This window comes from Sinohyriopsis cumingii, chromosome 17, assembly GCF_028554795.1.
Source record: "Sinohyriopsis cumingii isolate HCF-2022 chromosome 17, ASM2855479v2, whole genome shotgun sequence".
Lineage (NCBI taxonomy): Eukaryota > Metazoa > Mollusca > Bivalvia > Unionida > Unionidae > Sinohyriopsis > Sinohyriopsis cumingii.
The window spans coordinates 37,017,983-37,032,719 of record NC_142977.1 but is presented as its reverse complement, the minus strand read 5'-3'; the positions used below and the strand labels follow the sequence as shown (position 1 = coordinate 37,032,719).

General features: G+C 35.8%; 1 protein-coding gene across 7 annotated transcripts in view; it reads right to left on the bottom strand.

Annotated features, from left to right (window-relative positions):
* LOC149778438 (ras-specific guanine nucleotide-releasing factor RalGPS1-like) overlaps positions 1-14,737 on the bottom strand; it is a 137,918-nt gene that overhangs the window by 35,172 nt on the left and 88,009 nt on the right. For 4 of the 7 annotated variants that reach the window (XR_016415498.1, XM_089939267.1, XM_089939268.1 and 1 more), the window contains 3 exons: positions 12,054-12,229; positions 9,844-9,913; positions 5,022-5,069 (listed from right to left, as the gene is read on the bottom strand). Coding sequence is in view for 6 of the 7 variants with exons in the window: in XM_089939267.1 (XP_089795393.1) it covers positions 5,022-5,069; positions 9,844-9,913; positions 12,054-12,229 (294 nt within the window). In the remaining variant the exon portion in view is untranslated. The remainder of the gene's footprint in view (positions 1-5,021; positions 5,070-9,843; positions 9,914-12,053; positions 12,230-14,737) is intronic. The other 3 variants (XM_089939264.1, XM_089939266.1, XM_089939265.1) reach the window with 3 other exon arrangements.

Here is a 14,737-nt window from a genome sequence, read left to right as displayed (position 1 = left end):
ACACAGACATAGTTGAGATGGCAGTGATCCATTATGGTAAGCGCTTTAGACCACTCAGGGCCCCCGTTTGATATAAGCAAATTTTTTTCTATTATTGGTGAAGATATAAAATGATTTTCAAGTTTAAACAAAAGATAAGATTTTCCAGGATGCTACCTTGCTGGCCATGTTCAATGTCTAACTTGAGCTACCCAGATATCATAATAAGTATTTAAGTGAAACTGCATGACCATCCATTCAGGAGAAATTGATAACCATATTTCAAGATGGCCATCATACTGGATATCATATTCCAACTAGATACGATAAAATGTCCATCAGTGAAACTCCATGTGTATACGATTATCCACTCAGGAGCTGTTGTTTTAAAATTTTCAAAAAGAAATCCATGGCAGATATATTAAACATCTGATTACAGATCCTATTATTCTACCTTGGTCAACTGCCTGAAGCCATTTATCAATTAGGGAGATCAAGGCAGTCTCACATGAATGTTTCTCTCAAAAGCCTGATTGATTAGGGTGTAACAGCAAATGTTTGGTTAAATATGACATGAATGAGTCATGGACATGTTTTTCAATCAATTTTGACGAGCCTGGTAGTATTGAGATTGGTTGGTAGTTACCAGCATCATCCTTAGAACCAGATCTATGAATAGGAGTTACTTTTGTAGTTTTCCATATTTTAGGGACAAATGAGGTTGCAATACTTAAATTGACTATGAATGTTATGCTATCTAAAATAGCAGAGGCTGAAGATTTAATGAGTCATGGACCAATCTGATCAAGTCCTTTAGCTTTCTTGGTATCAAGTTCACCAAGACATTTTTTAACAAAGTTTTTTTATACTGGTGGGATAGAGAAACATACCTCCTTAGACAGTTTGCTGCTGCAAAACTTTTTCAGTTCATTAAAGCTGTTTTCTGTCGCTGGTTCTTTTAACTTTGTGGTAATGTTTGTGAAAAAAAAACATTGAAAAATTTGCAATGCCATTGTCATTTACCAGGAGTGAGTGAATTTTATTTGTCTTATCTTTGTGTGTTCTTCCATTGAGTTCACTGAAGACTTTCCAAATAGAGTTTGTGTTGCTCTTTTTCTCTTTTTTGTTTCAAGCAATGATTGAGAATAAGTTTTTCTAGCTTTTTTTATTTCCCATATTATATATTGTGTATGGTTTCCCATAGCCTTGAATTGGTCTCGTGTTTTCATAGCATCTAGGATTTCAGTTGTAAGCCAATTAGGTTGGATTTCAGTCTTTACTCTATGTACTTTCAGTGATGCATGCTTAGAGACTACATCCATAAATAAGTCAGTCCACACCCTCAGAGCTTCATCTATGCCATCACAATTTTGGATCATATTGTAAGTGATCGTTTTGCGTATATTTTTCTTATTTCTCTTGCATTTAACCATACTTGTCAAAAAAGCAGGATAGTGGTCACTAAGACCAACATTCGGTACATTAACACAAGCCACATTGTCTGGTAGGTTGGTATAAATGTGATCAATAAAAGTGCTTGACATTTCTGTTACACTTGTGGGCTCATTTACCAGCTGGACTAGGCCTAATGATTCAATAAATTCCATCCAGTTGTTCCTTATTTGAGTATTGAGAAGGTCCTTATATATATTGCCGAGTATTTATGTTTCTTTCTTCTGTGCAAGAACATTTTCCATTTGTTTAAAAAAGTTATCATTCCAAATATAAATGAAACCAACTAGGAATAATTTTGCATTATTCTGTGAAATTTCCACCCAGATAATCTCAGTTTCATGTGACTCCAAGTCAAGTTGCTTTCTGCATTTACACCTTCCCTAATGTATACAACAAGACCTCCCCCTACTGTCTCTCTATCCCTGCATAATAGTTTGTGTGTGTGTGAATTGGATTTTTAACGTAGCTTTAACAATTTTTCAGTCATATTGCTAAGATGCCTGCAGTGTGGCAGCTTATAGTGATGTTAGCAGTGGGCATCATGCCGCAGACATGTAGTATGATGTCCCACCCAGTCACATTATCCTGACACCAGGCCGACCAGTCCTAACACTAACCTCTTAATGCTGAGCGCCAAGCGAGGAAGCTGTTAGTACCATTTTTGTAAGTCTTTGGTATGACTCGGCCAGGGATCAAACCCATGACCTCTCGCATCCAAGGTGGATGCTCAAACCACTAGACCACCGGAGCAGTCACCATAATGGTTTGTTGTAGCCTTGACAGTGAAATAGATTATCATTGTGGTTAGCATTTGATTTCAGTGAGTCCTAACACATATATTATTTTCCTTGGAAGACAACATTAACTTAATTTGGTCTATTTTTCCCATTTTACCTTGTACATTTATGTGACCTATTTAAAGCCTTTTGTATTTAGTTTCATATTATATGTATGTCATCATGCAATGGGGTACTCACTGAGATTGTCTCATACTACTTTTATCATTCTGACATCCTATTTCTATATTTAAATGTTCATATATATTAGCATCTTCAAAGTCACATACAGACCCTGAAAATCATTTAACTTTGCATTTACAATAGTGTCCATTGAATAGTTAGAGTCAAGAGTCTCCTCACTAGGTACATTTAGATTTGTTGTAAATGAAGCATTGGCATTGTTGCCTTTGGCAGCTTCTTAATATGTATAACACATTGATGGACAAAGTCTTTGTGTTCAAATTTACGGCATCTGAAGCACTCAATCTGTTTGCCATGATGGCATACCTGTGTCATGTGCCCAGTTTCTCCATAGTAGAGACAGTACTCTTCATTATAGCGCCTGAAAATGAGGGCATACATGTTAATATTTCTCAGTAGTTGAGAGGTTCCTTTCCTATTTAAATGAATTTTGTCCCTGTGGTAGAGGCTTAGGTTGACATCCTGGTTCTGAAGAAAGAAAGATGTGTATTGTGGAATGTACACTGAAGTCACATAGGTCAATTATCAGATCATTGATTTCTTTCACCCTGGTGTCCACATGAGGAGGTAGTCCTGATATCATTGTTTTACATGTATTTGGGCTACAATACCTAGCAGCATACAGTAAACTGTCAAAATCTGTTCTGATTTGATTTAGTGACTTTGATTTAGTGATCTTCCATCACTGGCATCATTTCCACCTACTAAAATAATAATTTGGCAGTATTTGGTTAGGTCAGTATTCATTATTCTGTCCGTGATTCTATTTATGCACCTCTTAGAGTCTGTACATGTTTTAACAAGTCTCCTTGGTATTATAGTTTTCAATACTGAGGATCCAATTATTAGAGTCCCTTCTTTTCTGGCTTGCAGTTTCATGTGTTGGTCTCTGGTGGTTTGTATTTCAGACACATCTCTTGGAGGAAGGGGTGCTGATATTGGTGTCTCATTTGTCTGAGCTAATCAAACTGATGTTGACACATTTGTCTGAGTACTGAGAAATGCAGTTATTGGTGCAGGTAACAGACTTGTCTGAGCTGAGAGTCATGGGTGTACACTTATTGCTGTTGCAGGTGTGACAAATGACTGAGGGGGGTATGGTTGTTTGCAATGCAGGTTTACTTGGGGTATCAGTTATTACTTGCATGGTCATTTACATTTTCTTTTGGCTGGTATTGGAATTGTCTGTGTCTGAGCATCTGACATTGTTTCTATTTGGGAGTCTGTCTGAATTACTGTTTCACATGAGGTTCCTTGCTCATTAATCCTTCCCTGTGCTGACTTAATAGTATGTAACTGTATTTTTAATTCTTCAATTTGGGCCTCCTAATTGTTTTTTGTTGTAAACACATGGAGAAATCATTTTGGTTTAAGCCATCACAGAAATGGTTATGATTTATGCAGTGTATAACTGCCTGACACTCTGGAGGGGTGTTAATTTTTTTGCCTGAGTCATCTAGGACAAAGACTTTAGGAGTTGTTTCATGTTTGGTATAAAATCTAGTTACTGGTGTAGATGTCAGCATATAACTAACAACCTTTAGCATGGGTATTCTCATCCTGTCCACATTTACAGATAATATTATCCAAAACGAATGTAACAATTTTCATCAACTGCCCCTGGAATCACACAAGGCAAGCTCCCTACACATAATGGCATAGAGAATGCATGAAATCAAAACAGGAAGTTGGTTCCTCAAAAGCAGAGTAAAATCTCGATATAACTGGTAATCTTGATACGGCATCTTTGATTCCAGAGTTTGAGAATTAATGAATAATGATGTTGGACTAAAACCTGAACTGGCTTCTGTTTGATTGTTTAGCAGGATCAGTCAACAATTTCAGATAAGTAAATAAATTTATTTTGATGAACCTTTGGGTTAGTGAGAAGAAAAAAATCTAAATTTTGAGCCCCTGAAAGTCTTTTAGTGATAACACCATGTTAATACAAATATCTGTTATGGAGTAGTATTGATAAGAAGATTTTTAATACAGTCGCCATGACAACAATATCAGATCATCAGATTGGCTGCATTTTCATTTAGGACCAATAAGAATAAATTAAGGTTTTCCATATGGTTGCTATTGAAACCTTATTGTTGCTTGGGGAACCACTCTGAAAACAATCTATAATACAGAATAAACATTTCTGCCAAATTTCCTCAAAACTGTACCATTTGTTCTTTCTTTAAAAAGAAATATAAAAAAGCAAATGCAAACTGACAATGGATGACAGATAAACAGCAGACAAAAGACCATTCTATACATTGATGTGGGCTTCAGCCAGATGAGCTAACATATACTATTTAATTTGCTTATATAACCTTCTAATTAATTTGTTTTTTTATGGCCACAGCTAGAACTTTCATGATTATGTAACAATGGATAATATTAAAGACTTTCTTTCTACTTCCACTGGGCAACCTAATAACTGCAAATATTTTAAGATAATGCTTACCAAGACTTTATCCACTTCCATATAATAACTTCACTATTAAAAATAAAGGCAGCTGGAACAATTATATGTTATTTTTTTGTACATTCACAAGATATTGCATAGAGGTACAAAACAGGTGATCTCGAAACAAGCATTTCTTGAAGACTTACATGTCAGTATGTAGCAATCGTTGAGGGTTTGGTTTAACCATGCAACATCTGATAAGAAAAATAAGAATTTGAATGAGACATAATATACTATATGCATGTTGTTTTCATACACTTTACTTTTTTGTAAATGATGTATCTAAAAAAAATTTAATCTTTTTCTGTACATATATTTTTATTGTGGAATTTGTTTGATTATTGCAAATTTTAACTTTTTGTACAAGTCTAAAATTGGATAATCAAGAACTGAAAATTATGTGAATTTTGTTCAAATAATGGCAGAGTTAAAAAGGTGTCCACTGGCAATGTGTTTTATATGTAGTTACATAAGAAGTCTCCTGATGAAACCCTTGTCGATATGACCTTCCGTTCAGGAGGAGTAGCAATAACAAGATTTTCAAGATGGTCACTGTGTCAGCCATACTGGATGTCCAAGCAGAACCATTTTCATTTACAACCAACAAAACATCATAAGAAGTCTTTTAGTGAAAACCTCATATAGATATGATCACCCATTCATGAGGAGCTGCTATAACAAGATTACCCCTGTCGCAGCAATTTGGATGTCAGATTGGAAACCATATTTATCAGTGTTTCCCGTTGCCCTCATATGCACTTCTGAGACCAACAAATTTTTAATTTGACCTGCAGTTTTGATATCAAAGTTTGTTTTTTACTCAATCTGACCACCAGTTTTGACCACAAGGAGATTTTTTAAATTCTATCTTGCACCCCTAGGGGATACACTGTTTAAGTAAAAGATCCTGTATTTTGCATGACATGTTATGGCAGGTATGACATTCGCAGCTTTTGTTACAGAGTCAAAGTTTGTTGACTACTACCAAACCAATTCGATCACCAGAATATTGTTAATGTGTTCAGGACAGTAAGGTAAGTAATCTAATTATCTTTACGGAACTCCATTTCCTGATGTCAGGTTTTTGCTACTGAAAGAAATATTGGCTAAAGTACATGTATCAAGAAAGTAAATATATAGTTATCTATCTATCTTCTTTACAGGAAATGGGGTCAATAATGTTGTGACACAGTTCTGGGCTTCCAACAGTGGCGGAGTTCATCTCTTTAATGATCATGACCAGATGTAATTGTCAAGATCACAACATGGTCAGTATAGCCCAACTATAGAGTTTGTGGATTTAACACAGACAGAAATTAACATTGAACAAAACAGGATATGAGACAAAGACTTAAAAGTCATTTAACAGTATATGTATCACTTCCTATATAAACAAGTCATTTCATCTACTTTACAAAAGTTATGTCTCCTTAATTAAACTGCAGTACTTAACAATTAGCAACATCGGAACAAATTGTTACAAAACTTGAGACAAATCATGTAAATGGACAGCTAAGATGTTTGAAGAAAAAACATTAGGAGAATATTCTGCAGCAGTGGGAAAATGGAGTAAATGGAAAGAGTATTATTCTAAATGAAAAGCAATGTATGTACCAAGATTTAAGTGATGTTTGCAATGCACATGCTAACAATACCCCACTCCCATTTCACACTTATGAACAATAACTATTAATGTATGTTGACTTGAAATAAGTCTGTTCTAAAGAAGAAAATTTTAATAATTAATCTCAAAGTAAATGCTTTTAAGTTATGAATCTTTCTTACTACACACACACACATACTTCTCACAAATATAGTCCCCCTCTGGAAGGACCACCTAGCTTATACAGGCACTTTACAAGCGCAGAAGGGGTGGCCACGTCAGAGGGAGACCATTGTACAGTATATTATCACGAATAAGCCAAATAATATACAAAAAAAAAAAACTATGAATGAAGGGAGGTCGGCTTATCCACAGAACAAGGTATAAACTGGAAAAAGATTAAGTTTTCTTGTTGACTACTAATATATATTGTTGATTCTTATCGCTAAGACAGAATCACACTTAACCTCAGCCCCAAGGACCTCCTGTACACAGGGTTAATAATTTAAAAACCAATTACCGACTTTTTCTAAACCTTTTCTGCACCAAACAATAAAAATTTCCAGACTTAACATGAACTCCCAAGGAGGTCCTAATACAAATACTAAAATTTCTCCAAAACGCAAAAGAGCTGCCACATTGCCAGTTTCTGACTAAAATGACTGTAATAATGAAAATTAAATATTTTTCGAGACCTTTTTAGTCATTTTTTTAATTTTTCCAATCAATAACATGATTTTTCACTGGCTGGACATATGGATCAAATTATGTGTGGATCACACATTTTTTAAAGTTTTACCTACACAGTTTGGGAGTTTAGCTTATACACAAAAGGGCTTATATGCAAGTATATGCAATTGTACATATTCACAATAAAAAATACTTTTGTTTTGTCTGTGATATTCCTGTTATAAACTGACAACAACCCTCCAGAACGTCAGTGAAATCTACTGCTACTTTAGTCAAAATATACTCATTCTACGTTTTCATGAATTTTTTTAATTTATTATGTACTAGTAAGAAGAGTGCCTCAGAGGAAACTGTTTTACTGCAACATACCAAATTTGACAGAACTAATTTCTTATGCTTGAGTTGACATGTTCACAAGATAACTATGTACTTAACAGACTTTCTTTATCGTGGCCTTTGACCTTCCACATACATGTGATCCTAGCCCAGTAGAACAAAGATACCATATTAAGGGCCATTTGAATAATTATCATTTATTCTCTTTCTTTCAACATGATCATTATTAAAAAAAATACATCCATAACTCTGTATATAGTGTAGGCATCCGTACTGTAGCGTGTATCACTTATGTCTTATAACACACGACACATTGTTCATTGATGTGAACATAGAGAAACAAATCATGTTTGATTGCACTCAATTGTCTGAATATGTTATCCAACTGAAAACTGGATTCAACAAAATCTCAAACAAGAGAGGGAAATATCAACCAATTGTTGAAGGCATCTGCCATTAACACATGACATGGTGTTCAGTGCAAAATAACCAAGATTGTATTATATCCAGGTCAACTATATGACAGTATCTCGCAAATAAAAATCATTATTACATTCACTGTGAGTGCAAATGACAATTTTTTCCATTAGTATGGATTACAAAAAATGTAAATAAAGCTAGTTATTGCTGTGTATACTATTTACCCACAGACATCAATGCCCATTTGTATTAATTACGACTACTGATGCCAAGCAAATAGAAGCCTGGGTGGTGAATAAACACAACTGGAAGCAATAAATTCATTGTTTGAACTTACCAACAGGATATGAAATATAAAGTATATTTTATTACAAAGCAAGTTGACCTCAAAAGCCGACTTTTGATTCTTATAAGTGTGCCAATTTTTTAAATATACATCCACCAACATGCAAGCCAACTATGGTTCCTTTTTACTGGCATTCAAGGGAATTTTGAAAATAAAATGAAACAATGGAAAAATATTTAAAGTGGCACAATATAGTGCTTCTTGCATGGACATCAATGATGTAGTGTCACCCAAAAGATTTGGAGAAAATAAAATCATTTGATGAATTCGTGAAGGTCAGAAGAGAAGATGATTTCACCGACAATATGATCATTAACATTGACATGGATAATGTTCCAGTGCACTTTGATCTCATTCCTGGATAAAAGTGTTAGAATTAGCATGACTGGTGCAGAGTTTTAAAAAATCTGACTTTAGTCCTTGCAGTTTCCGCTTAAGGAGATTTGATGCCTCCAATGGTAATTTTTCATGACATGAGAAAGCCAAAAACTATTCATGCAAAGAAAGGATGGATCATACGTGAGCAGGAGTAGGGTTGGGTAGATGAGATGATGCTGCAGTGGATTAAAGAGATTTATCTCCAGTACACAGTTTTGTTTTAATCTGAATAAAATTTGAGCTGGAATGCATTTTCTGATGTGTAATTTTCGAATGATTTAAAAGGTGTCTGTAACTTACAAGTAGAAAAACAATGATGTGCCCCAGAACATAGTGCACAAAAAAATTACTTTAAAAATTAGCTTATGGTGTTCCAACAAATACAGTAAATACAGTACTTACAGTCCACAGTGGAAACTTGAAGTGAATCTGTATGCAAAATTATCTCCACCCTGCAATGCTTGATGCCCAGAAAATTTATCTAATTCTGAGACCATTTTGTGCATACTGAGAGACCACATCTAATCATATCACAACCTTTGAAATCTCTGAAACAGTTTTGGAGGAGCTGCATGTTATTACTTATACATTTGCATGCACATCCAGACAGGAGTAATTTGCTTAATACACTTGCCATTTTAAGACATGCAGACATTTCTTGCTGAAAACCTACAGTTATATGTGTGATTTAGATTTTAATGTAGCTTTAACAATTTGAGTCATATTACTGTGATGTCTACAGTGTTGGCAGTTTAGTGTGATGTCTAGCACTGAGGCATCATGCTGCAGACATTCAGCATCATGTCCCACCTAGTCTCATTATCTTGACACCAGGGCAACCAGACTAAACATTAACCTTTTAATGTTGCGCGCTAAGCGAGGCAACTGCTAGTACCAGTTTTTAGTATGACTTGGCCGTGGTTTGAACCAGCGACCTCTGCATCCAAGGCAGATGCTCTAACCACTTAGGCTATTGGAGCAGTCCCTACAGTTAAGGAAAAACCATTTTTATGATATGGAGAAGGTGAGATGGTATCATGCGATTCTCAACCTACAAGTGCAAGCTAAATTATATACAATATAATATGAATAAAAATAACATATTAATGATCTTTTTCATTTCCCTAAAATATCAGCTAATGCAAAATATAATCCAGTGCTCTAGTTCTGTGGTCTGGGTGGTGGTTAAGCTTACTTTGTCTGAGAGGGCCAGAAGGTGTCCTGATCATTTGAGCAAGATTCAACAGGGTCATTCATATCCAGATCTGAAAGGAACCACAACACACTGGTAATAAATGGTTTATACAGATGTTAATAAATGGTTTATGTAGATGTTTCTTCAAGAAATTCAAGAACTTTACAAAGAATTTTCAAGGACAAATTGAATTTTCAAGCAATGCATCTTAACATTGGAAGAATCCATGATTATGGTGTCTAGAGTCCACAAAATATCCGATTAAAGTACATAACTCTTAGACAAGAACTTGGAAATCATCCCCACATAAATGACATTTTGAGAGGGATCAAAACCCAACCTAACCTGGATTGGCTATTTGGCCTAGCTGAGTCACAGTTTCCCAACTCTCAAAACGATATCAACCAGGCATCTGAATCTGGAGGATGGGAACCCCTAATGACCTTAAATGAGCCACTATTACAACTATCACCCTCATGAAGGTGCTGGGGGCGAAGATAGGTTAAAAGGAAGAGCTCAAAAGTGAAAGATCTCCAGACAAAACTACCAAAATTTCTTGTGAGCTGCAAAGATGGGAATGTGAAGATAAGCAGACTGGAGATCTAAAGAGATCACTGAGTCATTCAGCCTGATGGCATTCATGACCATGGTAGTTGTCTCCACTGTGAACCACTTTACCTGAAGGAATCTGTTTAAAGGGAAAAGATTAATGATAACTTTGTGATAACTACCTGAAACTAAGAAAGTATGTGAATAAAAGTCCAGACTTATGTTCTTAACCCTTCCTTTGAAAGGAGTAGACATCCTGCCCCAGAGATACCAACTGAGAATGGCAGACCGAAAAGGGGACCTTGAAAGGGGTGGATGGTCCCGGTAACCCTCCCTTATTGTAGAAAGGACCCAGGTAATCAAGCCTTTGAAAATAAGACAATCTAGCATCTACCAGGGCATTGGGAAAAGTGAGACTTTGCTGGAGAGGATGTGACTCCCAAGGGGTGATTGCCTCCCTCCAGGCCCCTCCTTTCACTTCAAAGTTAGAATGACAAATGTGTGAGTGTGTATGATTTGGACTTTTTACATAGCTTTAAAAAATCATCAGTCATATTGCTACAATGTCTGCAGTGTGGCAAGCTTTCTTATGTACCCACACTGATCAAGTGGCAAGCTTTCTTATGTACCCACATTGATCAAGTGGCAAGCTTTCTCACATACCCACACTGATGAAGTGGCAAGCTTTCTCACATACCCACATTGATCAAGTGGCAAGCTTTCTCACATACCCACATTGATCAAGCCAAGATTCAAGCTCATGTGGAAAGGATTGAAATATGAGTAATCTGTAAAGGTGAGTGCCTTAAACAATTTTGTCACTTGGGGCCCCCCTACATATAATAACAGTATGAACAGATTGGCTACTGTAAATGGACTGATGTGATGAGATGATGTGCAGATTTTAATATAGAGAATGTAAATGTGTTCAGTAGTTGTCATTTCTGTATATTTGCAGACCAAAAATCGGCTCAGTGAAAATCAAAATTTCTGCCACTTGTATGGTATCCAGTCTTAAGATTGATGTAAACACACACACACACACACACAAATGACTAGAAATACCAAAAAGATGCCTAAATAGTCAAAGTGTTCAGAACCCAAGAGTCATTTTTATAAATATATAAAGTTGATGGAAATGAAGAAAGTGGACTATCAGACTTATTTCATTTTTTATTCTTGACCTCCTCCAAGTACTAATTGGAGGAGGGAATAATGTCCTTGGACTGGGACTAGTGCCAGGAAAAGATATAACAATGCAATAATAGCAAGTACAAATTAGAGAATCTGTCTAACAAGAAGCTGGCCTTAGCCTGTATTTCATGCCCACACCAGGAGTTATATTTAAATCTGTGACAGGAGGATAAAGCTGAACCTAAATAAAGGAAACACTGATATGTATCAATAGATGGATACACACATATGCCAAAGTGTTTACTACTTCAAACTTCCATCATGGTAGGCTTGACTGAATGTACTCAACCATGATATCGGAATGACATCCTTGTGATAGCACCATCAATGCATTATTAATCTTGTATGATCTAAACCAGTTAACTTAACTATGTCTTGTACCCAACTCACTAGCATGGAATGTTTGTTTCAAACAGAGTCAAATATAAAAAGTGAAATATACTACACAGATATCTGAGGTAACTTACTGGCCATTTTGCTACATATAGAGCCATCACTGGAAGCAGTTGGTGATTCCTCAAGTACACTATCATCAAGCAGATGTCGTAGACCCTGAATGTACGGAGCAGTAGTCCGGGATGGGAGACTGTATGCTCTCTCCGTGGAGCCATGAGTACAGCTTAGGAAACTAGGACAAGAAAAACTGTAGAGATTTATTGCTAATCATCAACACACAAGTCTGGCTGTAGTATAAATAAATCAAAATGTACTTTTAAAGTAATTTTTTGTCATCTAAATACTCTCTTGTACTCAAAAACTTCTCTAGCTGAACCCCAAAATTCTTCATCCAATGTCGTTATTTAAGAGGGGTATTGAAAATAAAATTTTGTAGCACCTTTCTTAGCTTCCTCAAAATTACAGCTGATAATGAGAAACCTTAATCAGCTGACAGTTTAATTAGTCCCATTAAACCATTCTCTTGCAAATAAACCCAAAGAGTGTCCAGCAAACCCATTATTGGTCACTATTACTGGCAAAAAGTACTATGAAATTAGCAAAATGGTGCTGATTCAAAAACTACCAAGACATCACTAAAATTGTCTTGGCATACTTTCTGCAATCACATAAGTAAAAATTAAATTTACAAAAAATGTAAACTTTTAAGGGTACAATTCCCCCATTACATTGTAAACAAACGTTACAGAAGGTGTGTTGGAATAACAGATCTGACAATCCTGATGAGACTGTCTCAGAAAGGCAGTTGATTTTTTCCCCTAAATTTGACAAGGTTTCAGTAAAGTGTAAAAAAATATAATAAATTGCTATTGTAAAGCTAAAAAGTATATTTAAAAGTTCGTTATTTGAAACAACTTGATGTAATTCTTCAATTTGTTTCCCTCCAAATTCACGTAATGATATCAATCGTATCTCCTGCCATGAGACAGATTCAAATTGGCACATGATGTCCAATAATTGTGTTCCTTCCTGCTTTTATTCACAAGAATGAATATTCCTTTTGTTCTTCTGTGTTGATTATTAACACTTTTTAAGAGGCTTATTTTCTTTTTCATCTTCAACATGCTTCGCTCACTGGATACCATTTAGTACAAATTCTATAATCAGCAGTACGATCATGGAGACGCTTTGCATGACAAAATATGTGCAGTTTAAAGTATCTGAAGTACTGCTGTAAAGTTAGTCTGGTTCCCTGACTAATTCCACCACTTCTATTATGAAACATGGATCAAATCAAACATGGATGAAAAAATTATCAGGATTCTTTGGCGACAATAATTTTTCCATAGTTTTTGCTTTTATTCTGTAAGTCCTTATTTTAAAGGTCATTATCTCAAGACTTACAGAAAAATCATAAGGGTTAGCAGGTCTGGGTTTAATGCCATTTTTCTGCAAGACAGGCTATACATGGCAGCCAGTATATTTAGTGGAGAAAGAATCCAGGAAGAACCACATACCCATGGAAAACTATTGGCAAGTTTACTCATATCCACATTGGTCGATTCAAAACTCGGATTCAAGCAGAGGTTAGATCTATAAAGGCAAGAAGGTCTATGCAGGAAAGATGTAGAACCTGTCATGATGGACCCATACACTAAGTTTCATGATTCTAGGAAGGATAGTATACATGCAACATGCAGTACAGTTGAAGCCAATATGTCAATCCCCACGTCGCAGTTGGGGTGAAGACAGAGTGGAGAGGATTAAGAAAAAGACCTCCACCATCTCTTGTGTCCTGATGGAGATGCAATCACCGCTCATGTAGAATTCCTCTGTACACCATGCTTTCTTGCAGAGTCGTCACGGATTGCCATTGAGGAGTGGGCATGGTCTGTATGAAATGGGCATGGTTTGCTGAGTATGACCCGTGCAAAAACTCTTTTATGTTCATGGAGGGAGGGAGGGAGGAGAGAGAGAGAGAGATGGAGAGGGGCAGACACCAATTTTGCTACATCTGTTGATTCTAAACATTTTGTTCTAATGAAGATAATGCCAAATCAAATTTTAGATATTGTTACCATTATGCCAATGCCTCACAAACTGTATTAATACTACTTATCATTTTTTCATTTAGAAAATGTTGATCGACTTCTTTTGCAGTAAGTTTAAGCTTTTAATTTATTCAAAAAAATCTTAACTTATGCACTAACTTGATGACAGGCATACCTAACAAATTTTCTCTGGAACAGTGTAAATGTATCCTTTTAATTAGACAATGGAAATGCAGCTTTCAGAAATCTGAAAGTAAATCAAATTGTTTGGCAAATGTTGATGCTCTTCAGTTATATTGCTCAGTGTTCCAAATGTGAAGATACAAGACTTCATCTTATTGGCTGATAAAATTAGTAATTTTTGTAATAACACAGGTCATCAGAGCATAACCCCCAAGCAGTCATGTTCAGATCTTCATGTAGGACAGTGAAGATCAGATTTTAATCTGATTGCTGTTCCGACACAAGAAGTAATCCTCTCAATTTAAAGTTGTTTACAAACATATTCAGCCTCATGACTAAACCATTACTGCTTAAGGTCTAACCACATGGTTCACATTTAAGTGTAAAATTGTTGTTGTTGTTGTTATTGTTGTGAGGTTTAATGCCATTTTTCAGCACACGATAGGCTTTACATAGCAGCCAGTATTAATGGTGGAGGAATAACCCAGGAAAACCCAGGAAAGAACCACCAACCCACAAGA